Source organism: Triturus cristatus, chromosome 11 (genome assembly GCF_964204655.1).
Source record: "Triturus cristatus chromosome 11, aTriCri1.1, whole genome shotgun sequence".
NCBI lineage: Eukaryota > Metazoa > Chordata > Amphibia > Caudata > Salamandridae > Triturus > Triturus cristatus.
The window spans coordinates 187,881,819-187,906,288 of NC_140594.1; the positions used below are offsets into that span (position 1 = coordinate 187,881,819).

Consider the following 24,470-nt stretch of genomic DNA (forward strand, 5'->3'; position numbering starts at 1 on the left):
GATAACGAACCGTGAAGACCCACTACCGGGTAGTAGGAGAGAAACTGCAGCCCAAGGTGGCGCGCCTAAGTCCAGTAGTGCGGTGCTACTACTAAGGATTAAGGCTGTGAACGTGTCAAGGCAGGCGAATCAGCCCCACGCCACCACAAGCAGGTCGGTTGCCCTCAGCCTGCCTGATGTCTATCCGCAGCACTACAACGTAGTGAGCCCAGGAAGGGCCAGGAATGGGCACCAGCAGTGTTGTCCAGATCGTCGAGGCCCCCAGCGCGAGCTCGGGGGCATGGTGATCGGCTCTCAGAGGGTCTTACCCGGCCGGGGAGGCAGACAGGAAAGTGCAGCGAGCAAGGGCAGAGGGCGCTGCGTGGAGACAGCAAGCAGCGCAGTGTGCCGTCTGGTACGCTTCAAGGGTCCAACATGGTCATTGGCGTCGCCTCAGCCGCAATGTACATGCCACAAGATGAGCCAGGCCAAGGGGGGAGATGTCAGCTTAACCGCAGGGTGCCCTCCGCCGGGCAGTGCACTGCCGCAACCAGCATGTAAGGGCGTACTCTGTGCCCAGTAGCAGATCTATCCCCCAAGCAGCGACAAGGAGAGGACCCCAGTAACAGGAGGATCTTGTAGGCTGGAGTGTTGCGGGAGCTACGGGGTAGCGTTGGAGCGCGGCCGGAAATGAGTCGTGGCAGCAAGGGAGTGAAGGCACTCAGTCAGGGCAGGTAGTCGCTTGCAGGGCAGCATGCACCTCACCGTACTCCCCGGGAGCCGCCGATGGGCCCCGCTATCACAATCCATCCAGGTGATTGCAGACTGGGCTGCAGACAAGCAGAATAGCAGCGGGTGAAGGAGGCCGGCAACCGCCGCAGGCCGAGAGGCCTGCCGCCACGTGGAATCCGCGGGCCTCCAGGAGCGTCGCCGCGCTCGCCTCCCAGAAAGCAGAGGCCGATCTGGAGTCCTCCGCCGGGGTCGGAGAGCCTCGAAATTCACCATAGTGTTGCAGGATACGCTGATGAGCAGGCGGCAGGCTATTCAGGCAGGATGCATGAGGTAGGGCAAGGATATATGGCGGATAATGAAGCCAAGCTGCCAGAGCCTCACAGGCGTGTGGCCATCTTGGTCGTGCGCCACCTAGCGCCCCCCCAACCTTCTGTTTTCAACTAGGTTTCTTCAGGGTCTACTGAAAAGGGTCCTTCTTAAAAACTGCAACCGCAACTTTCCCATTGACTTACATTGAGTAAGTGGTTGTGTTTCCACTCTGCACACAGGCTCCGTGGGGTTCCTGGGTACTTACATCAGGTGGTTCCATGTGTCCCCAGCTCTTCTCAGTTTTCTGGTCTAAGTCCCGTCTTCGGTCGCAGTTGGCATTCCACTTCTTTAGTAAATGGTTTGGTCTCCCCCTGGAGACCACTTTGTATTTGTGCTTACTTACCCGTTTCCATTTGAAATATTGTGTGTGTTGATATCTCTGGGTAGGAGATATACCAATGTGTTAGTGAGTGTGTATAATAAATATAACTATATTTATAACTACACTGTGTGGTTCTTTTTCGTTTAACCTGCACTCTATGATTAGTCCTGGTAAAACAAGCTGCTTAACACTCCTTCTGGACTAAGCCTGAAGGCTGCTCTCCACAGCTACCACTTAGAGAGCTTTCTATGGTTCTCTAAGACCACTAAAATCACGATAAGGGTTGCCTGGATTAGTGAAAGGTGCTTCATTTGAATAAGTGCAAAAACAATAATTGATGGACAGAATGCAGAACAATGTCATACATTCACCCCAGTACAGAGATCTGGGCCCAAATCCATCGTTTTTTTGCTCACCATGCCATTCCAGTTTGAACCCAGCCATATGCAAATCAGTCTTGACCCTGTGCCCCATGGGAACAGTCCAGCCCGAACTGCCAAGCCAGGTCCTCCCTGGACTGGAAACAAGCATCCTAGGACCGGTTTCGGGCTTTCAGCCCTCGTCAGCCAGGATAGCCTGATTCCAGTGACATGGAGAGCAAGGGACTCACGTCTGAGCATACCCTTCCCACTCGGGGTGACAAATGCAAAAACAACAATTGATGGACAGAATGCAGAACAATGTCATACATTCACCCCAGTACAGAAATCTGGGCCCAAATCCATCGTTTTTTGCTCACCATGCCATTCCAGTTTGAACCCAGCCATATGCAAATCAGTCTTGACCCTGTGCCCCATGGGAACAGTCCAGCCCGAACTGCCAAGCCAGGTCCTCCCTGGACTGGAAACAAGCATCCTAGGACCGGTTTCGGGCTTTCAGCCCTCGTCAGCCAGGATAGCCTGATTCCAGTGGCATGGAGAGCAAGGGACTCACGTCTGAGCATACCCTTCCCACTCGGGGTGACAAATGCAAAAACAACAATTGATGGACAGAATGCAGAACAATGTCATACATTCACCCCAGTACAGAGATCTGGGCCCAAATCCATCGTTTTTTTGCTCACCATGCCATTCAAGTTTGAACCCAGCCATATGCAAATCAGTCTTGACCCTGTGCCCCATGGGAACAGTCCAGCCCTTACTGCCAAGCCAGGTCCTCCCTGGACTGGAAACAAGCATCCTAGGACCGGTTTCGGGCTTTCAGCCCTCGTCAGCCAGGATAGCCTGATTCCAGTGGCATGGAGAGCAAGGGACTCACGTCTGAGCATACCCTTCCCACTCGGGGTGACAAATGCAAAAACAACAATTGATGGACAGAATGCACCATATACTAAGCCAGCCTCCTATACATGCTTTTCAATTTTGTTATACATATATTAATTCAACCAAGCAAAAGCTCCAACTTAATTGGCTGGGTTACACACGGACAGCTATTTACAAGTAGCTGGAGAGCTACCAGTTGCTCACCAGCTACTCGTTGAAGAAGCCTAATTTAAGGAGAGGACAAAGGGCAAGCAGGTCTGAGATGTAGACAACGCCTAGTTCTTCATGTGCTATGTAGGACAAGACACTGCAGAATGAACAACAGATGTCTCATTAGGTTATTTTCAACAATTTATAGGGCAAAGGTGTCCTCATATCCCCAAGTCGCTTCCATATAAAGCAGCAAAATTACATTTGACATGATGGATCTTTATAATTGCATTAGTCGGTTTAATCCCCATTAATAATGCAAAATCAAAAACTGAGGATACCGACCTTGCCAATATGTGTTTTTTAGTTGCCAAGATCGAGGCAAAGTGCCATTAGAGTGAAAGAACACTCCCAGGCATGAAACGAACACTACCTAGGCATTGGTTGTGTTCACTCCAGCGGGATCTAAAAACATACATAAGGTCTGATACTATGCGATAGTGTTCCGACAAGGCGAGGTGCTTAGATAGCATAACCCGCCAGGGGCAGCTGCTGCCAAAATAAAGTGGTGGGGTAGGGGCAAATAATGATTTTTTTTTTTTGAGAGCACTTACCTCCGCATCCGCTTCTAGCCACCTTGGTACTCCTATTTTCCCAAATGTCCATGGGCCAGCACAGGCGCCCAAACTCCCCACTCAATCCAGACACTGCTCTCATGCTATTACCCAGCATGAGAGCAGTGCCAGGATTGTCTGCGTGTCCTAGTTAGGCGCTCACTAAGGCCTAACCTGAGAGCCTGTGCCTTTTCTCCACCTGGCCATACAATACAGCTGGGTTGCAAAAATCCAAGTGCGCATGTGAGTTTGGCTGTTCCAAGAGAGCTGGTCAACCCAACATGCACATTTACAGTGCTGTTGTCTATCCGTAAAAGATAGCCTGGACCAGCGCTAGACTTGGCAGCATTGGCTGTCAGTGAAAAATAAAACAATAATAACATTGTTTTATAATTTCTTAATTGTTCATCTGTAGTGGGGCGACACTCGTAACCCACCCTACTACCTTCACTACCGAGTCTATAAGTGAGAAAGCCTGGTTGTGTCTTCTTTCTTGAACACAAGAATAATAATTGAATGAGACCAGGATGAGGGGACAGTATCTCCAGTAGCAGAATTAATAGTCTGAGTGAGAAGGTGAGCCCAGATGCAAGGATCTAATTTCTATGGATCACATTCTACCCCATTAGGGTCATGGGCTGTATTCGTTGTAAGACAATGGCTACAAAAACTTCCACCAACTTGAAGACAATATCCAAGTGACCCTTAATAAAAGATTGCTCATTACCATCCAATCCTATATCTGTTGAGTCAGATACCCTTTCAAAGTGTTTTACTCAACTCTGCAGATAGGAGCGAACACAAAGAGATCCCATCATCTTGGATAAAAATTGGGTGATTAAGTGTCTCCCAGCGCAATGAACTATCCATAAGAGTGCTAACATGCAAAAGCTGGTCCCAACCTTTTTTTAAATGCCTTTTACAATCTCTTAACGCTGTTTCAGATCTAGGGCAAAAAAACATGACATCTTTTTAAAGTCTGGATGTTTCCCTCCGTGACTTAAACAAATCACATTGAATCATAAAATAAGGAAGTATTTCCGAGCTATTCAAGCTTATGCAAATCTCAAAATCGGGGCCACAGCTAACATGTACATTTGTATGAAAAGTCTCTGGGATCACCTTATTCCATTTCAATCTTCTGCTTTGAGCAAATGATTTCACAGTACAACTGCCTAGCTGGGTGCGATGCTTACTGATCCCCTAGCACAAGACAAAGCTAATAGAGTTATGATCACTGAACCTGCTCAATATAACTCTAAGATGCGTAATCAGTGGAGCAAGTGAAATCGAGACCTATCTAAAATCTATAGCAGGTGAAGCCCCTCTCCCAGCTAAAGTTCGAATTCCGGACTGGGATTTGCCTTTTCCCCTTTCCTTGGCTGTACAGACTAGTTTGAATTCATGGAGAATTGTATTTGACATTCCCCCTTGTGTGGACTATTCCCCATGCGGCGTGCTTTCTGGATCACTTTCATGCATGCTTGTAAGTCTTTGGTATTTTTCATCACAAAGATGCAAATTTCACCCAAAAGAATCAAAGAGGTAAATGAAAATGACTCATCCCTGATACACTCAAGAAAACATCTTGGGGCAATCAGGCGCTCTGGAATCCTCTGAGAGGAATTAGAATCATAATAGTTAGGGAATATCATTCTTACGGTTTTGGAGAAAATTAGTAACACTGCTACTATGTAGGGCAAATCAGAGTCTATCATAGTTCACATACAAACTAAATCAAGTGAGTCAAAGGTAATTAGGCCAACTTTAGCTCTACCTGACAAGTCAGGAGTGGCTGGAGAAAAAGAAAGATCTGAAACCTTTCCAAAAAATAAAGAAGAGTTAAAAACCTCCCACGTTCTTGGAGACATACAATACTAAAGCTTTTGATGAAATTAGGACACAAACTATTTTTTTTCTTGTTTCCTATACCCGTTATATTCCAGCTTAAGAACTTAAGAACTTAAAACATTTGGAGCTCTGCCATATGCCCATTCCAATGTTAGTGGACCGGGAGAAATAGTGCCTCTATGAGTATGGTCCAGTCAGTTGTTTCTCTCCAAAGTACTGAGAATCTCAAAGCAGTTCCACGTGTGAATATTGACGTTTCCTGCTCCATCAATCAGGCGGTGGCCGAGATTATGAGCACAGATGAGCGTAACAGGATAACGGTGGGTAGAGGGAGAACCAGTCAGCGCCATGAAGAGTGGTTCTCCCCCCTAGCCACCACTACTCTACTGCACTCTCCTCTGTGCTCCTAACCACAACCATTAATCATCGCATTGCAACCACACCGCACCACACAGAAGACGCATCATAACTGTTTCCTGCAAGTTCTCATGAACTCTCCCACACCCTACACCCACCACTCCTACACCAGCAGCATCCCATTCACTCACACTCACAAAAAACAGCCACCCACTCACGTTCACACAGACACACAAAACAAACATCACCCAAACAACACGCAACAATTGCATTCATGCTCAACACTCGCTCACTCACCAAATATCACAGAAAAATGGGACATACTGCACCATCATACTCCTGGCTTGCTTTTTCTCACGGAAACATCGCTAAACCGAACCTCAACATCACAACAGCCATCCTAACTGGCAACAAGATCACCAGGCAAGAGTGTTAGCACAAGCTTGGAGGTGGAGTACCCATCCTATTCAAAGACACCATCAGTTGCACCACCTACATAGCCCCCTGCCCTTCAGCTACATGGAACACCTCACGTTCAAGATGCACATTATGGACAAGTTCTCTCTGGGAACATCTTCATACACAGAACACTAGGCCCTCCACCAATCTGACCAGCAACATGGACTTCGTTGCACCCCCTCATCATCGCCAGCAAGCACCATCATCCTCCTAGGAGACCTTACCTCTCACCGAGAAAACTGCACTGACCTAAACTCTATGGCCCCTCAAGGGAACCTTGGACTCACCCTGCACGTTATCGAACCCACCCACAACACCGGACATCTACTGGGGCCAAGTTTCTACTCAAGCAGCAACATCACAGTCCTCAAACCAGGAACTATGACCTGGACAGACCACACCCTCTGCAGTTTCAGCATACCTATCCTGCATCACCACAGACCTACCACCTTCAAGACCGCCTGCCGCAGATGGAAAAGCATCTCAGAAGCCCCCTCGGAGCACACCAGCAACTTGCCGAAAACCATCAAGAACCTCAACAGCTGGATCACTGCATGCGTCAATACCCTGGATCCCTTCAAGTGCAACCCAACGGCAAGAGCCCGACCACTGGCCAGCTGGTACACAGAGGAACTCAGGCTGACAAAAACACCACTGCAAGCAACTGGAGCGCAAATGAAGAATAAATCAAGACACCCCAGATAAAGACATCATCAAATCAGCCCTAAGACACTACCATCAGCTGATATAGAACACCAAGCGCAAAGCTCTTGTAGATCGCATCAATGCCAGCACTTACAGCAGCATGAACATTTTTGCCATCCGAGACTTCACTAAGCCTCTAGCTGTCTTCAGCAACATCACACCCTCACAAGGCCTTTGCAGTAAGTGCTCAGAATTCTTCTGTAACAAAATTGGCTCCATATACAGCAACTTCGACCCTGAACCGAACCCAGTTACAGTCGCGACTCAACTTACCAATAACTGGTGGCCTGTCATCACCACCACTGAAATTGCTGCTACAATGAAGACCATCCACTTGGGGGATACATCTGACCCTTGCCCCCACCACACCTTCACAAAAGGACTCCTACCGATCAGGAAAGCACTAACACCCATCCACAGCGCCTCCCTCAACTAAGCCACATTGCCGGACACATGAAAACATGCCACATCAACCCTCTGGCTCAAGAAACCATCGCTGACCCAGCCACACTTTCCAACTACAGAGCGGTCTCCCTTCTGCCATACCCGGCAAAGATCTTGGAGAAACCAATACCTCACTAACCACCTCAGTACCACCTGCTCTTTGACGCCACTCTGTTCGGATTCAGGCTCAACCATAGTACAGAAAAGCACTCTTCCCCGCCACAGGGTGCCATCTGCCGTTTGCAGGTGAAATTCAATATCATATCTCTAATATACATTATACCCTCCAGGCAGAAAAAAAAGTCCTTTTCCTTATCCGTCCACCACGATAAACGTAATCTCTTTCTGCAATGATATTGGGAAGTTTACTGAAAAAACGAGCTTGATCATGGTGTGCAGGGCTATAAAGGACCTAGGCAGGTCATCGGTTCCAAGTATGAAAGACATGCACCCTAATCTTTTCACTACGGAGAAAATAGATACTCTTTGTCATCTCAGAGAAGACCTTGTAAACATAGGTTGAAACACAATTGCTCAGTACACGGTACATTTAATAAACTAAACACAATGGACTTTACTTGAATCTTGGTTATGCAAAAATAACATCTTTAACTTTGAAACAATGCAAATATATGTTTGCCATCTTGGAAAATTACATTCAAATTATAAATATTGCAACAAATGTAAGACTTGATATCAGATCAATGTTGCAATTATAAAGGTTATTTAAAAGCTGATTTACCTTTGCTCTCATTACTCGAACCACTATTACTATCAGGTGCGGGTAGCATATCTTCAAAGCCCCAGGAAACTATGTGTTTGCTACCAAGTAAACAAGAGGGAGATCCAGGACCTCCCTCCAAAAGCAGCAACCTTCATCAGAAACAAGACACAACATTAGTGGATCAGAAACAGCAAACACTTATTTAGCGCAGTTGGTTATATGCATTTAAGTGAATAATATGACAAATCAAAATATATTCTTTACAACAAAAATGTACATCGATTTTGCTTCAATAGCATTTATAAGGGACACAAATTCACTTTCAAAAATAAAATAAATTGTTCCTTATGTTTAGATTATTACTTGTTGAAAATCTAACGTTTAACGACTAATTTCCTAGTCAAATTTTAATGACTAATTTCCTAGTCAAATTCAGTTCTCATGCAAGATGGTACCAGGTGAAATATAAAAACAAATGAATTTTTAAACCTTTGGCATTTGTTTAAATTTACCCATGCGGTTCTTTATATCTGGAATTTCACAAATAACAGAACGTCTTTTTCACTTTAAAACTCCACTTCAGATAATGTATGTGATGCATCTTTGTTGCTCCACACTCCTGATGTCACTGATCTGGACACAATTGCCAAGTCACTACTGGTGAAAGGTTGGATGGAGTTCTGTGTTACAGTTCCTCCCCATTATGTTTTGTTCGGGCATGATTAAAAGGAGTGAAACAGACCAGTGCACCTGCTATCTAGTGGACTGAATACTTGTGCCAATACAGTCTAATGGAAGTAGTAGAAAAAGGTACTAGGTCAAGTTTGCTTATTGTAGCAACACTTCTCGTATTAAAAGCAGGAGCGTTTTTGGTACATTCGGTTACATTATTAGAAGAAGCAACAGTAGCAGTACTTGCAGTTGTAGGCTCAAAAATGATTTTAGAAGTATTATTATTAATAATATTAGTAATGGGACCAGCAGGAATATGTACCATACTGCTACGAGTAATAGCACCACAAGTATCACGAGTAGCATTACAGCAGGCAGCTGCACAAGTAGTTACAAAAGAAAGCAGTGCTAAGCGGACTGAGAGCAGGGGACAGGTTTGGCAGTTATTTATATCCATGGGTAAGATGCACAACTGCATGATATACGAACAAGTCTTAAGGGAGAGGATGGCAGGATTGCTACGCAAATAGGAGCGCGGGGAAGCAGGCAGCTAGCACATACTGGGAATATCCCATGTAAGCTAAATGATAACAAAAGTGTTGAAAAATGAGATGGATGGCTATAGTTTTTAGTTAGCAAACTTGTAAATGGGGCTAACCTATTAATCGTGAGGAACATACTTTTCACAAAAGTATGTGCCCACTCACACAAAACGTCTTCCAATTCGTGAATATAAAATGCACTTATCTCTACAAAGATGAAAAATACCCATCAAGGATTATCAAATGGGGGCGTGGCCAACCGCAATGGCCGCACACTAAAGCAGCTTCGTAGCCGATGGCGACTTTTACTTTCTCATCCCGCATTATCTGAGCAGTGCCACAGCAATTTACCCCAGTGGCAGAGCAAAGAGCCAGGGAAAGTGTCAGCTGCGGCGGCACATCGGAGAAGTCAGCCGGCTTGTCGGTCAACGTTGGGGCATGAGAGCTGCGCGGTGAAGTGTGGGCCGTTTGTGCCTCGCAGGAAGCCAGAGGCCGCGACCGCAGCAAAACAGAAGCTGTGCTGTAGGGACTTTCTCCCCGTCCCTCCAGGACGGCAGCGAGGGCTTGGCTGACCAAGCCACGGCAGGAGACCAACGCCGCCAGAAACAGAAGAGAGGATCAAATGTCCTATATTTGTAAAGTGCAAACAATTACCCGAGGGCGTAAAGATGCTGAGGGCCGTCAGGAAGATTAAGCGTGCTATTGCCCAGAGTCACATAGTGCTGGGCTGATCTGTCGCCGCCGCCTTGGATCAAACCGCGAGCCCCGGGGTTCTGGAGCAAGCCACCCTGGCCGCTGCACCACACCTCCTCCCGTAAGGGTGTGGTGTTGGGTGTGGGTGCCCGTCAGAGGGCCTACTTTGAGGAGGCCTCGGCACCACGAAGTGGAGAGCTGGGGCAGCAAGGTGAGGCCTGCCCAGCCATCCGTGACAGACCGGGGCTCTGCTGCTAAGAGAGAGCCTGTCTTCGGCGGTCCTACACACATTGAGACCACGGCTGGGCACCGATCAACGGTGCCTGATTCCGACACTGGAGGTCGGCAGGCGTGGCCCTCGGATTCAGCGAGATACCTGGTGGTACAGAACCAGTGAGAAGCAATTAGGGGCTGTTTGAGGGAGTCCACAGAGCCATTTGATTCGGAACAGTGCTACAGGTGCGAGGTATTTGAGGCCACAAGACGTATAAAAGGTGGAGTGACTCTAATGGATGGTGTTGGTGCAGTGGCCTACTTGGGCAACTGAGGAACGGCCTGGAGGTAAATGTAAGGCCTACTGGGCCTGTAATTGTGACTATGTGTAATTGTCGGATGCTGATTGACCTGTCTGCAAAGTGATGAGCATGGTGTGTTTGAGACACCACAGTGGTGGAGAGGTGTCATGGTGCACAATCGTAGATCCAAGACCCCGCAGCAGAATAAAATTGATAAATACAGAGTAGTGATGACCAAAGTGGGGGGGGGGGGGGGGCATCCCCGCGGACGACAGCTGTGGAGACCCTCCTTGACGGAAATCAGGCGGCAGTCACTGTGCTGCATAGCACAGATGAGCCCAAGCTAGACACCATCACCACTGATGTCAGCCTACTGAGAGCAGATTTTGATAACATTTCGGTCAAGGTGAAACAGGTGGTGGTTCATATTGGAGGGCTTCAGCCCACAACCAAAAGACTTGAGGAACAAGTTCAGACCCTCACGAAACAAAACGCACTCTATGGCGGTGAAACTGGAGGTTCAGGAAGGGTGGTTGAGGAGAAACAACATTCAGGTGGTGGGGTTCCCAGAAGGGGCAGAAGACCCCAGTGAAAACTTGTACTTGGAAGACCTAATCCTTAATATTCCACGACCCAAGCCCCTGTCCATGTTCTTATCGATAGAAAGGGACCATCGGGCGTTGGGACCCAGGCCAAAAACAAGAGGCCCACCATGCACTATCATAGCGCGCATCTTTAATTACAGAGACCGAGATGCAGGGATATCAATATAGACAATGAAACCATTCAACTCTTCCCGGATTTCACCCTGCAGGTGCAGAGACGTAGACGATATTTCAAAGGAGTCAATCGAGCACTGAGAGACAAAGAACTTAAATATATGATGCTTTATCCCGCGAAGCTGCGAGTCATTGCAGACAGCAAGACTTGGCACTTTGATTCGCCAGAGGAGGCATGGAACTGGCTCGAGGTCAAGCAGAACGGGGCGATGTCAGGGTGCCAGGACCCTGGGGGACAGGCGGGTCATGGGACCTCGTCGGCGCAGGAACGCAGGCAGTCAGGTCAGTGGGACGAGAGGGCTTTAGCAGACTAAATGGGGTATATAACTGTGTCTGTCTTGAGTTAACGCGGTCTAAGATGTGGTGTGTGATGCCCAGCGAATAACCACAGGGGCTTCGAGACTTGGGGGTGGGGGTATTTTCTGAAAGCTGAAACCCAGGGTTGGGCGGGACTGGGGCGAAGCATTTTGGATACACTGTAATCGAAACTACAATGCGCTGACAGTTAGAATTGTTTTCATGGAAGGTGATTGGTACTCCTCGGCAAGTGGTGGCGGTATGGCATTCCCACGTACACATTCATTCAAAATGGGGCAACGGGCACTCTGCGAGTTGGGGTGGTGGGCGGCTTTTTGCACACGATGCAGGGATGCAGGGAGGGGGGAGTTGGGGAGTTCTGGGCATAGACGTTTTCAGGTTTCAAAGCGTGGATTTCACATAGAAGTTGCTGGCTCATATGCAGAAGGAGTATGTGTCCTAATACATGTATGGAGGAAGAATGGTGGGAGGGTTGGACACACTGGGGGCAGGGCGAGAGGTGGGTATGGCCTCATAATTTATGGGTGAAGATGCCAGGCGGGGCTGAATATATGGTCCTAGAATGTCAATGGTCTGGGGAACAAGATAAAACAAATGCTAGTTCTTCAATATTCACGCAAACACTCCCCAGACCTCGTATTACTCCAACAGGTTTGGGTATAAACTGATCGCCCATGTTGGGTTTACAATTAACTCCAGAAGGGTGGGGATCCTATTCAAACAGTCTGTGCCATTGGTGGTCAACTGGACCTGGCACGATCCTGGGGCTGTTTTGTAGTTATCTCAAGGGTGTGAGAGGGGCTTACCCTAAACATATGCTCCATATATGAGCCACTGCGTCGTCATGCGCTAAAGTTTCCAGTACTGAGTGCACTGCTTCTGGAGCTGCCAGAGGGTTCCTGGGAGGGGACAGGATTTCAGTGTTCGATCTGGCTACGGATAGACAGACTGTTGCATGATCTGCACCTGACCCCAATACATTGGAGGTCCTTCCTGGAGGCGCTAGATTGCCACTGCATCCACGTAAGTAGCACTAGTACGTTTTGGGCAGCTCAACACTATCCAAAAGGTATCTCTGATCACTCACCAGTCGGGGTAACACTATAGGGTCCCGCTAAAGACAACTCATTGCTCCCAAAGATTGATGTATGGCATTTAAAAGACGTGAAAATTAGAGAGAGAATAGGGCAAGGGGCACAACACTACTTTGCGGAGAATTCCAGGTCTGTACCGGGTGTGCTGAGGGTGGCCTCCAAGACAGTTCTCTGGGGCCATGTGCAGGCACTTATCAGTGGGGTTAGAAAGGAACGCCAACAAGGTTGTTTGAAGCTAGAGGGGGAAATAGCTCACCTGGAGGAAAGGGTGGTGAATGAGAGAGGAACAGTACTAAAGCAGAGTCTGGTGCAACGTGACTTGAGAGCCTTTGCAGAAAAGTAGGCCCGGAAATATGCTCAGGCATCGCAATATCGATTGTATGATGTCAGGGACAAGTCGGCTAGTCTCCTGGCCTGGCTTGAGAAGAGAGACACGGAGCGCTCCTGGGTGCCTGAAGTTAAGGATAAGTTGGGCAGGGCTCGAGCCACTGGATCTGATATCGTAGAGACCTTTGTAGAATATTACAAGTAATTTTATAGATCCACCAGCTTTCTGTCCTTTACGGACTGCACAGAACCTTCGCAGGATTTACCCCTTCCTAGGCCAACTACCGACCAAAAGGAATCTTTGGAGGCAGAACTCACAGAAACAGAACTAGTGCTGGCAATAAGAGACCGCCAGCCTAGGAAGACACCCCGACCCAATGGTTTCTCAGTGGAGCTTAAGGTGATGGTCACCATGGTGGCATCACATATGCTGGCCATGTTTAATGGGGCCCAAGAGGAGTGACAGAGTTCTCAGGCACTGAGGACAGCCTTGATAGTGACAATACATAAAAAGGGTAAGCCACATACAGAGTGTGAGTCATACAGACCTATCTCCCTACTTAATGTGGAGATTAAGGTGCTGACCAAGATGTCAGCAACCAGACTGTGCATAGTAATCATGGAATCAATACATGCAGATCAGTCCAGTTTTATGCCCCCCCAGGAGTTCCAGACAACATTTGTGCTGTGTATTCAGGGTGCTACACGGAACAGGCAGTCAGGGAGCCGAGGCATCGTTGGGTATATCTTTGGATGCCAAGATAGCGTTCAACAGTACTGAATGGAACTACCTATTTCTTACCCTATCGAGGTTTGGTTTTGGACCGAAGTTCTGTGGCTGGATCCACATACTATATCAGCAGCCACTAGCGAGAGTATGGATCAATATTGTGAAGTTTCCCGGGCATTTTCACTGCATAAGGGTACAAGGCAGGGGTGTCCCCTCTCCCCGGTAATCTTTGCTCTGTCCCTTGAGCTTCTTGCAGTCTGGATCAGACAGGACCCATTGCTGAGGGGGGTGAGTTGTATGGAAGAAGATCATGTATTGTTGTATGTAGACGATATAGTGCTGTACTTTACTAATCCGTCCTCCTCTATAGGTAGAGTGTTGCACATATTTGAGCTCTTTGGGAGCTATTCTGGATACAATATTAATTGGACAAAGTCCTTGATCGTCCCACTTACGGGGTGTGAGGTGAGGCCCACCCCCCGGGCCTGTAGGGTGCTGGTATGCAATGGCAGTTTCATATATCTTAGGATTTATATAACTAGGGACCCCCAGGAGGTTTTCGATACAAATCTTCAACCGCAGCTGGAAAGACTGAAGCGAGATGTCAGGCACGGGGATGCACTTCCAGTGTCCTTAATGGGTAGGGTTACTCTGTACAAAATGATGACGCTACCGCGGGTATTATATGTGCTCCAGAACACACCATATCCAACCCCCAGGGATTTTTCTAGCAGATTGAGGGAGAGGTACGCTTGCTGCTGTGGCAGGGAGGAGCATCACAAATTGTGCTTATTAAGCTCCAACAGGGGTCTATGAAGGTGGTTTAGTAATTCATGACATCCAAATGCTATTGGGCTACACAATTGCTGGTAATACATGACTGGATCTTTGTGGATAGGCAGGAGGTGGTATATAGAATAGATAGGCCATGGGCCGAGGGAGTTATGATGAAATCTTATCAACCAAAGAGACAAAAGGAGGTGTCACAGCATACACAGGTGGTGATCAAGGCATGGAGGGAGGCCATAGGGCTTCTAGGGCTGAGGGGTGACTCACAAACATGACACCCCTGTGGTACAGTGATCTGCTCTCCAAGGTGGGGGGACTGCAGGGCTTCTCAGGCTGGGAGATATTGGGGATCGAAAATTTGGAGGACGTATGGTGCAACCAGGCATACATTACATTTCACTGTCTCAGCCAGGAATTTGAGTTGGGTGAAACAAAGATATAACTATCTTAGTTTGGGACATGCACTGACTTGGCATATAAGGGAGGTTGAGCAACTACCAGAGGCCTCCACCCTAGAGGATAGTCTGCTCACTGAGCAGCTCCCAGACAATGCAATTTCCACGATCCATCGCAAACTGGTTACTAACTCACCTGACCCGTTGGTGACATTACAGGAAGCAGGCAGGAGACCTTGGGGGCCTGGAAGCAAGAGGCTATACAGAGCCCAAGGGAAGTGGCAACATAGGCTAGGTTCCGGATGGTTCAGCTCCGGATCCTTCATCACGCCTACTACTCCACGACCCGGTTAGCTAAAATCGGGCGGTCACCCACCTCTTTGTGTTTGAGCCAATGTGGAGAAGAGGGATCCTTTTTTCATATTCTCTGGAGGTGCCCATGATACAGGTTTACTGGAATGAGTTCACCCAAGCAATGACTGGGGGGATGAATCTGGAGGTCCCCATGGATGCAAAGTGGCTTTTATTGATGGTCTCTGAGGAGGAAGCGTACCCCAACCATCAAAAGATGTGGCTGGCTTTAGTGACCGGGGTGGCAAAGAGAAATGTGGCGCGGGCTTGGGGAACCATTGGCCTCTCTAGAATTCAGGACTGGGAAACAGACCTAGACTGGTGTATGAGACCAGAAAAAGGAATATACCAGAGCAGGGGCTGTTCGAAGAAGTGAGAGAAGATTTATAGAGCGTGGCAGTCATACAGGGGGTTCTGATGAGTTATGTTAAGCTTTGGTCTGACCCGCTTAGGAGTGTTAGAGGTGGAGAGATCTAATATCACTGCTGGCCATAAAAAGCTCCTTGGAGGAACCTCCTTTTTAAGTATTTGTAGCTTAACTTCTTATCATTTCAATGTCATGTATGCGCAATGATTTGATGTGTCATGATGTTAGTCCGTCTGCGATGAGCAAGTTTACAATAAAAAAAAGGATTCTCGAATATCTAAATCAAATTTTAAACGATATAGGACTCTTTTTCTGGATAAGACCTCTTTAGCAGGCTTTCAGGGGGTGTGTCAACCGGCAATTACCTCCACTATCAACAACGAGCCAATACCTTTTTTTGCTCTCCAGCCGTATCCCTGTATTCAAATGTAGCATCTCAGTCGTTAAGACTCAAAGGCAGACCCCAGCTGCAAAGATGGAGAAAATCCTGTACTGTGAAAAAAATCTATACGAAGACTCTCCGTTCATTAACAATCGTCCAAGACTCAGCCAAATAAAAATACTTCCTTGCTGTGATCTGCTCTCCAGACTTCACACTCAAAGTATCCCACACACTCTAATCACTTGCCAAGGAACCACCACAACCTTGCCTGGTGACACTGCACCCTATTTTAATCAATATTTTCCAACATTACAAACCCATCCTACTCACTGCTAATTCCAGTCAGCTTCAGTGCTTGGCCCGATCTCCCCACTGAAATTAATATCTATTGTCCAATTGGTCGAGCATGATGCACCTCACCTAATCCCTTCACTCGCCAAAAACGTTCTCATTTCTGGCTCGTATTCTAAATGGTTAACACTTGTGTGTCATTCCTCTACAGTCTTGCTCATTTAACTGCTGACCAGTTTCCCATCTGCCTTTTTCCAAACTCACACCTTGCAAAACTTTGGATAAGCTGGTGTTCGGCTAACCTGCCCACTGTGTTTCCTCTTCACAATATTTAATTCTCTGTATATATTTGCTTTCTCGGATGATGCTCTAAAGAAATACATCTTTTACTTGTCTCAGCTTTTTCATCCCAACACATCATAACCACCTTCCTTCCATCCTCATCAACATCCTTCTAGACTTGAGAAAATGTCAATAAACCAAATTTTTAAAAAGCATCCTCCTAGATCCTAGACTAGTTTGCTGCATTCAACATGCATGCTATGCTACTCTGCATGGGACAAACATCCCATGGTAACTTGAGTAAAAACACTAGAATGTTCTTTACGGAACAATGGTTGTCTGTACCCAGGTGCCTCTCCCTTTCGCCACTAAATACCCCGCCAGTCAGCATATATCAAGGCTCAGTTCTGGAACATCTCCACTATACCATCTTCCTTGGCAATGTGACATTCTGCTTTGAATTTTGAGCTGCTTCACGTCAGTCACTGCCGTGGTCACCAACAAGCCCCTGGAACTTTAACGTGCACTAGTCACAACCTACTTCATATTTTGTCTTTTACATACATTACAACAATTTATCTGACGTACTTTTTGGTTGCCATCATTAACCCCGACTCATCTCAAGTCAAGAAAGCTTAATTCGACGATTTTCATAAAAGCATACAAAATTTATATATATACACAATTACAGACGACATATTAAAAATAGTTTAAGACAATAAATAAAGGCATTTGCAAAAAGATTAACATTACAGGGTATAGGGGTGGTTATCCCACCAACATTTTGTTCCTGATCACCCATGCCCTTCCTAGAAACTTGGCAACAGATATGTAGACAAATGGGATTTCAGCAGAACGCATAATACGCACTGCCGCCTTAGCATTTCTGGTACCCAGCTGTCGGCACATTGATTTTAACCAGAACTGGCGAGGAATTACATAGGATGGACATTGAAACAGAAAATGATTGACCGATTCAATAGGTGCAGTACAGCCAGGACAATTAAGCATGTTAGACACGGCCCATCTAGATGTAAACTCTCTTACTGGGAGACTGCCAACCCTGAATTGAAAATATAGCTTCCTGTCCAGAGGATTTGTAATGTCATCCCAAAAAGGTGCCAAAGAAATAGTATCCTTAAAATCAAGAAAGATACCAGACAATGAAAGCGGGGCTGTGGATCTAAAAACTCGAGTTGCTACCTTTTCCCAATATAAAACCTTCAATACTTGCTTAGACGGGAAGCTAACGTTTAGTGGATCCTCCCATAAAATTTTTAGGCCCAGGTCCTGGAACGAATCACGCAATCTACGGAGCCACTTGACCTTATGAAAGGTGTCCAATTTAATAATATCCATCAGGCCAAGAGCAAAGAGCCTAAGTTCAGGAGTCCCCCATAGGCGTCTCCAATATAAAACTGGGCGAAACAGGGCAATTAGTGCTATTGGCCTTATACCTAAATCATAGGACAAGGGGCAAAGGGGAGTGCTCTGAGGTAGTTTAGAGAGATTCCTTAAGAATCTATTTTCAGAGGTAGATAGTTTATATACATTATCAAATCCCCACAACTCTACTCCGTAGAGCGCAGCACCAACCACTTTACCATCGTACACCCGAAGAGCAGGGTTAATGGGTTTAGTCAGGGATTTGGCGTGTTCTTTACTTAACGCGCCAGAGAGCTGGGAGTGTTTAAGGGATGCCAAATCTACTTGCTTTTTCCAACCCAGATCATGTTGAATGCAAATACCTAGATAAGTAAAATCTTGGACCTGGTCCAAAGGCATGTTATTCATATATATTTTACTTTTAAAAGATTGACTCGTTAAAAGACATAAATTTAGATTTTAAAACATTAATTTCAAGGCCGCGGGCTGAGCAGAAGTCCTCGAAAATACCTAATGACTTCTGTAGACCGCTCGGTGTTTTAGAAATTATAAGACAATCGTCAGCAAACATTAAAATAGGAATTTTTCCACCTGCCAAAGAGGGGGCATCTACATTTGCATCTATTAGTAATGTGGCCACATCGTTAATATACAGGGAAAATAAAGTTGGTGCGAGTACGCATCCCTGTCTGACTCCCTTCTGGATAGGAAACGGTTTAGTCACTTGGCCGACACCACCCCATCGAATCTGTGCAAAATTATCTGCATGAAGTCTGGCGATTAGGGAGATTAGGACAGCAGGCATCCCCATCTTATCTAAAGTAGCCCATAGGGATGCCCGGGGGACAAGATCAAAGGCTGCCCTAAGATCTATAAAGGCAGCATATAAGCTGCCCCCCCCTAAGTAGGCCACTTTCCAGTAGAGCATAGCAAAATGCAGCACCTGGTCAATGGTGCTTATTTTAGCTCTAAAACCAGCTTGTAAATGGGAAAGGATTGTATTCTCTAAAGCCCAGTCCAGCACTTTATTCAGGATCAACCTGCCTAAAATCTTTTGCGTAGTATCAATCAAACTGATTGGACGATAGTTAGCAGGGAGGGACTTGTCTCCTTTCTTGAACACCGGGATAATTTCAGCACCTTTCCAGGAAGTGGGGATCGGGGCACCTCTGGCAATCAAGTTGGCTAAAATTAAGATATAGTTTCCCCAAGAATTGCTATTATTAAAAAAAATGTCAGCAGGGACTCCATCCATCCCAGGAGCTTTTCCAGGAACCAGTGTCTTAAGGGCAATAGCAACATCACCTATGGAAAATGCATCTTCCTTGTAAAAGATAATTTGATAATTAGAAAAGGGGCACGTATCTTCTTCAGCAGCATAAAGGACCTCAAAATGTTTGACCCAAGCATCTTGCAAAACCCAATTTTGGGGTTTATCGGGGTTACCCCCAGTACCCCATCTAAAAATAGACCAGAAACGTCTCATATCCTTTTGGGCACCTGCTTCCCTAAGTTCCTGCCATCTTTGGAAGTCCCACGCTCTCTTTGATTTAAAGATAGCTTGCTTATAGGCATATCTGGCGGTGCGAACTTTGAGACTATCGCCAGATTTCAGTGCAATTCCCAAGTTCACACGAGCATCTCTACATTCAGAAGAATACCATCGTGTTGAAACATCTTGTTTGGGCTTAGATAGTTTGCAAGGCCTTACAAAAATATTTTTAAGTTCAATGAAAAAAGAATCATGGATCGATATTTCAGGTATGCAATGTGATTCCAAGAGACACTGGTTATATACGTCCCCTAAATCTTGGGTGGCAAGCTCTAAGCTATTTAAAATACGTGTTAAACATTCTTGACTTTGGACAATCTTAGTCCACTTAACATGGCGCAGATCGTTAGTGATAACTACATCCTGTTGGTACTGCGGAGGAAAATCACTAAGGGCAATGGGGGTTACCCAATACAAGATAGACAGAGAGAGAGGATTGTGGTCACTCTCCAGTCTGTCTATGACCACCATGCCCCTCAGGGTCTCCCAAAGGTCTAGTGATAGCAGAATATAATCAATCCTGCTAGTACGGCAACCACTCTTAAAGGTAATAGTCCCTAACTTGTCTTGTTCAGTCCTGCCATTTGTTGCACGAAGCCCCATATTCAAACAGAGGGCATTAATCTGGATTGCTAGTTCAGTCCAGCGAATAGCAGGTTCAAGGTCTAGACTTGGGACACCCCATAAGTCATCCTCTACTTCTGAAATACTCCGATCAGCACCAAGAAGGGGTTCGAAGGTTGTATTAAAATCACCAGCTAGAATAACATGGGAGTGTTGGGAATAAGAAAGCATAAGTTCATCCAATCGGCCTATGGTATCAGACTTCTTTCCACCTGTGCTTCTAATGTAAACATTATAGATATCCAGGAACTTTCCATCTTTAAATTTGAGGTTAAGCAACTGAATATCTGGGTGTGAGGTAGGAAGCTCCTTAACAATGACACCAAGATCCTGCCTAATCCAAATGGTGAGACCACCGGAGGGGCGACCCTTTTTACCCTTGACCGCCAAGACATTGAAGTTCAGGAAACCCAACAGAAACTGGGCCTCAAGTAGCCAGGTCTCCTGGAATAAGCAGATATCATAAGAATTAATAAATGATACCCAATTTGGATCTTCCAATTTAGATTTTAGCCCTGCAATATTCCAGGACAAAAGCATCCCAAACTCTGCGTGGGATGCACTGTCCACCTCTTGGGTCACCGGAATAATACTCAATTGATATACCCTTACCGGGTCTATGGAGAGGTCTTCCATTCCCCCACTAGCCAAAGTACCTGGCTCAATATTTGGGGCTTTATTTGGGGCTTTATCGGACAGCAAAGAGCAAACAGGAAAAGCTGCTGGGCTACACTCTTTACGCAGTCAGTCATTTTGTTCTAGATACAACTCTCCCAGGGGCAATCTAGAGGCACCATCTAAGCGAGAAAAACAAGTAGGAGTAGACCTCATTTGGATTGCAGAGTAATCCGGGGAACAGCTTCTAAACTCAAGGTTAATTAAGTTGTCTGCTATAATAGGATCGGTAAAAGTAACCTCAATAAAATCCTTCCCTCTACCAGCCTGGGAGATCCTACTTACTCTGGCTATGTCGGCTCTAATTACAGAGCAACAACCCCTTACGTGCCTAACCCAATGGATAACCTTGTTGGTCAGGGATTCACTGGTTTCATAATCAGACCCAGAGGACAAACTAGGGACATTCACCATATAGATTTTCCGAGGGTGCGGAACACGAGTATGTGGCCCAAGATTTTGTATTTGATGATGGAAGTTACCCCTAGGGTTGATACCAGATCTTTCGTCAACAAGTGAGGGTCCTCCAGCATACAAGGTATTCTGACACGTACCAGGGGGACCAGGGGGACTCTAACAGGATGTCTAGCAAGAGATGGAGTGCAAACTGGGTGATAATCAGCCCTAGATTGAGCTAGAGAACGGGACTGATTGCTCGGAGGGCAAGAGACATGAGACAGAGTCTTACTACGTATGGTAAGTGACTGATGTAAACCATCTACCGCTTCAGGAGGGGCCATAGACAGAACCCCTCCAGCTGAGGTAGAATCAAGTTTAAGATGGGTCCCAGAGCCCGAATTAGACTCTTCAAGTTTTTTGACAGCAACCGTTAACAACTCAATCTTATTTTGCATGGTTTCAATCAAAGAGCAAAGATTTTTCACTATCACCACTAGAGATTTCACATCCTGATTACTAGGTTCAGTCCCCAGAAGAACCTCTGTTAAATTTGTGGTAAAACTTTCTCCAGAAGCAGAGGCACCCGGATTAGAGACCAAGGGTTCAATGGAAGGCAGGACAGGGGTACAGGTATCGATGTCAATTTCACTCAATACAGAAAACCTATTGCAACAAACAATGCCAGATAATTCATTGGAGGCAAGAGGAGGCTTGGGAGAGTGAGCTTGCCCCACAGCCAATGACGCAGTAGGAGTAATAGGAGCCAATACTTTGTCTATTTCCTCATTTTATATATCCTCCCCACCCTTTTTCAAGAGAAACATGTCCGGAACCGTAACAGCACCTCTGACAATCTCCCTCCTCCCACCTACGGCAGTTGGAGGGGTGGGATTAACTAGGTCCCCACATTCATCAATGATGACATCTATGCGGTCCATCACACAATTACTCCCCGCATGGTGAGGCAGCGGCGTTCTTTTAAGCGCCTCGTGGCGCAAACAGGGCGTCCGCGGGTCCGGTGGCGCTCAGGATGCTGGGGGATGTAGTTTCTGCCCTGTCCCCGCTCTGCTGCCGCTGGTGTGGATGGCGGCGGCGGGGGACTGGAGCACAGCAGGTAGGCAGCGCTGGTAAAGGCAGCAGCAGGAAACTCCTCGCAATGGCCAGCTGAACACAGGGACCCCCGACTCATCTCATTTATTTGTATTTACCCCAGCCCTTGTAGGTCTCTTACAGATAAGTTGACACGTTTCCAATAAACTTTAGTAGAGTTATCTTGAATGTTAAAAATCCCAGTTCCAATTCATGATACACCTATCCACTCCTAGGAGTCTGCAAGGTTCCTATAAGAACTTTCAAATTATCACTTTCTTCAGTACTGCCACTCTCATGCTGTGAGCTGTGCACCGCTTATAGACTTTTGTCCTTTCTTTCTACCAGGAAACCACCACCAGCTCCTTTAATATATCAACTGAGTACATGTATCCAATCAGGAGCGAGTGGTAATCATGCACCTTCCATATTAACTGAAAGTTCTTTGTAGTTGTGTCTCTTACTTGACTACTTTCTGTCTGGCAACAGGGAGATTATCCAATAGGAAACATAACCTTCTGCAAACTAAAGACCTCCATGTGGGCACAATGCTTTATTAAGCACAGTGAGTGAAACAGCAATCTGTACAACAGGCAGCAGCCAAAGGAGCTTTGTGCCACCGAGTAATAAATCTCACAGCCTCGAAAATATCCCCACACATTGGGAACATCTAGGCAATGGGACGCAAGAGAAGCATCTTATTCATGAAGGAGCTTGACATACAATATTCTTCTGATTAATCTCATTTAACAGGATGTTGAGGTTTGTTTTTGCATTATTTTCTCTGACATCATACATTCCTTCGAGTCAATAAATGGCTTGATATGAAAAACCCTTAAGCAGCTTTGCACAATGAGCTAAATATTTGTCAATAAAATATAAACATTTACAGGGAGTACAACCGGGAATATGACCAAGTATTCAGCTCCTGGAATTAACACAAGATTCTCAAAAACTGCTCACAAGTTCTACCTTCATGAAGTCAGGAGAGAAAAGGTGGACTAAGTGTCAAAATTACAGACCTTGGCATGATGATACCGGGGTCCAAATTCCAGCTTTGAATCTTGAGCAAATATTTGCGTCAATTATTCTGGGGAAATCACTATCTCCCAGTGGTTAATACTGTAAATATGTCGAATCTGGCTGGACAGTGAGCTGCATAATAATGACGCAATGAACAGGACCCCATTCTCAAGATGCCCCTGCTGCAATAACAATGCACTCTAAAGACAGTGCTACTGTTCCTAGGTGCCACATCAAGCGATATATAAAATGCCCAATTCATTTTTGTTTCAATATACTTTTTTGGACTCCCATGGTCTCTGGTCACAAATTCCAATTATGCACGCAGCTTCATCAGGTACCTTGGGTCATCTTCTTAAATGGTGTGTTTCCACAACTAAGGATAATCTTAAGACGAGAAACTTTTGGGACCCAACAACTATTCATTTGATTCCAAATGTTGATATATAGTTAGCATAACAGTAAGTATAGTTCCAAAAACACAGGCCACTATTAAAATGTACCTACCGGTATAACACATCAGCCACAGGCAGGGACCCCAGATCATTCTGTTTCTGTAACAAGTGTACCGTGTGAACAAATGTTTTCAGGGAACCCCTAAAACATAGAAATAAAATAGTAAGAGCATTAAACCAGTAGACTAACTAAACCATTTTTGATCTGCACAATTTCACTTGTATACAAGTTTTCTTTTTGTGAGTTTTTCATTGTGCAATAGTTCACCAGAATAGTCACTGGAGAAACATTGCCAGTTTATATTGTGATAATGGTTAATAAACAATACAAAGTAGCTACAAACACAATTTAACTTCCTTACCTCGGATGTGCAATACGTATTATTCAACTTACATAGCATTGCATTCAAAGTTGGCTATATGCCCATTATATGAAAAGAAACGAGGGATTAAGAAAACAATGCTTTTAAATAGAAAGGATACGTAGATTACTGAGATTAGAGGGAACACAGCAAGTCAAACAATACACTAATATCTTAACATAAGAAATTGCTCCAATTATGGAATATTAGGATAAACTATAACAGATCCTTTCACTAACAAATGCTACTAAAAAGATAAAAATACAGATTTAAGATCCTTGGTATATTTCAGAAATGCCTTGAAAACCTGGCTTTTTAGGTGGTCCGAAAATTCATGCCGTTTTGTTTCTGGTCTTCTTAATGCTTAATATTTCGGCGCCAGGACACCTCACAAGGTATTAGTAGTGGTT

At 45.8% G+C, this 24,470-nt stretch overlaps 1 protein-coding gene across 2 annotated transcripts in view; it reads right to left on the bottom strand.

The window, feature by feature from the left end:
* Nucleotides 1–24,470, bottom strand: part of HECTD4 (HECT domain E3 ubiquitin protein ligase 4) — a 2,430,065-nt gene that overhangs the window by 2,227,970 nt on the left and 177,625 nt on the right. For both annotated transcript variants that reach the window (XM_085634374.1, XM_085634373.1), the window contains exons 3-4: nucleotides 23,751–23,840; nucleotides 7,987–8,117 (exon numbers count right to left, since the gene is read on the bottom strand). In XM_085634374.1, the coding sequence (XP_085490500.1) occupies nucleotides 7,987–8,117; nucleotides 23,751–23,840 (221 nt within the window). The remainder of the gene's footprint in view (nucleotides 1–7,986; nucleotides 8,118–23,750; nucleotides 23,841–24,470) is intronic.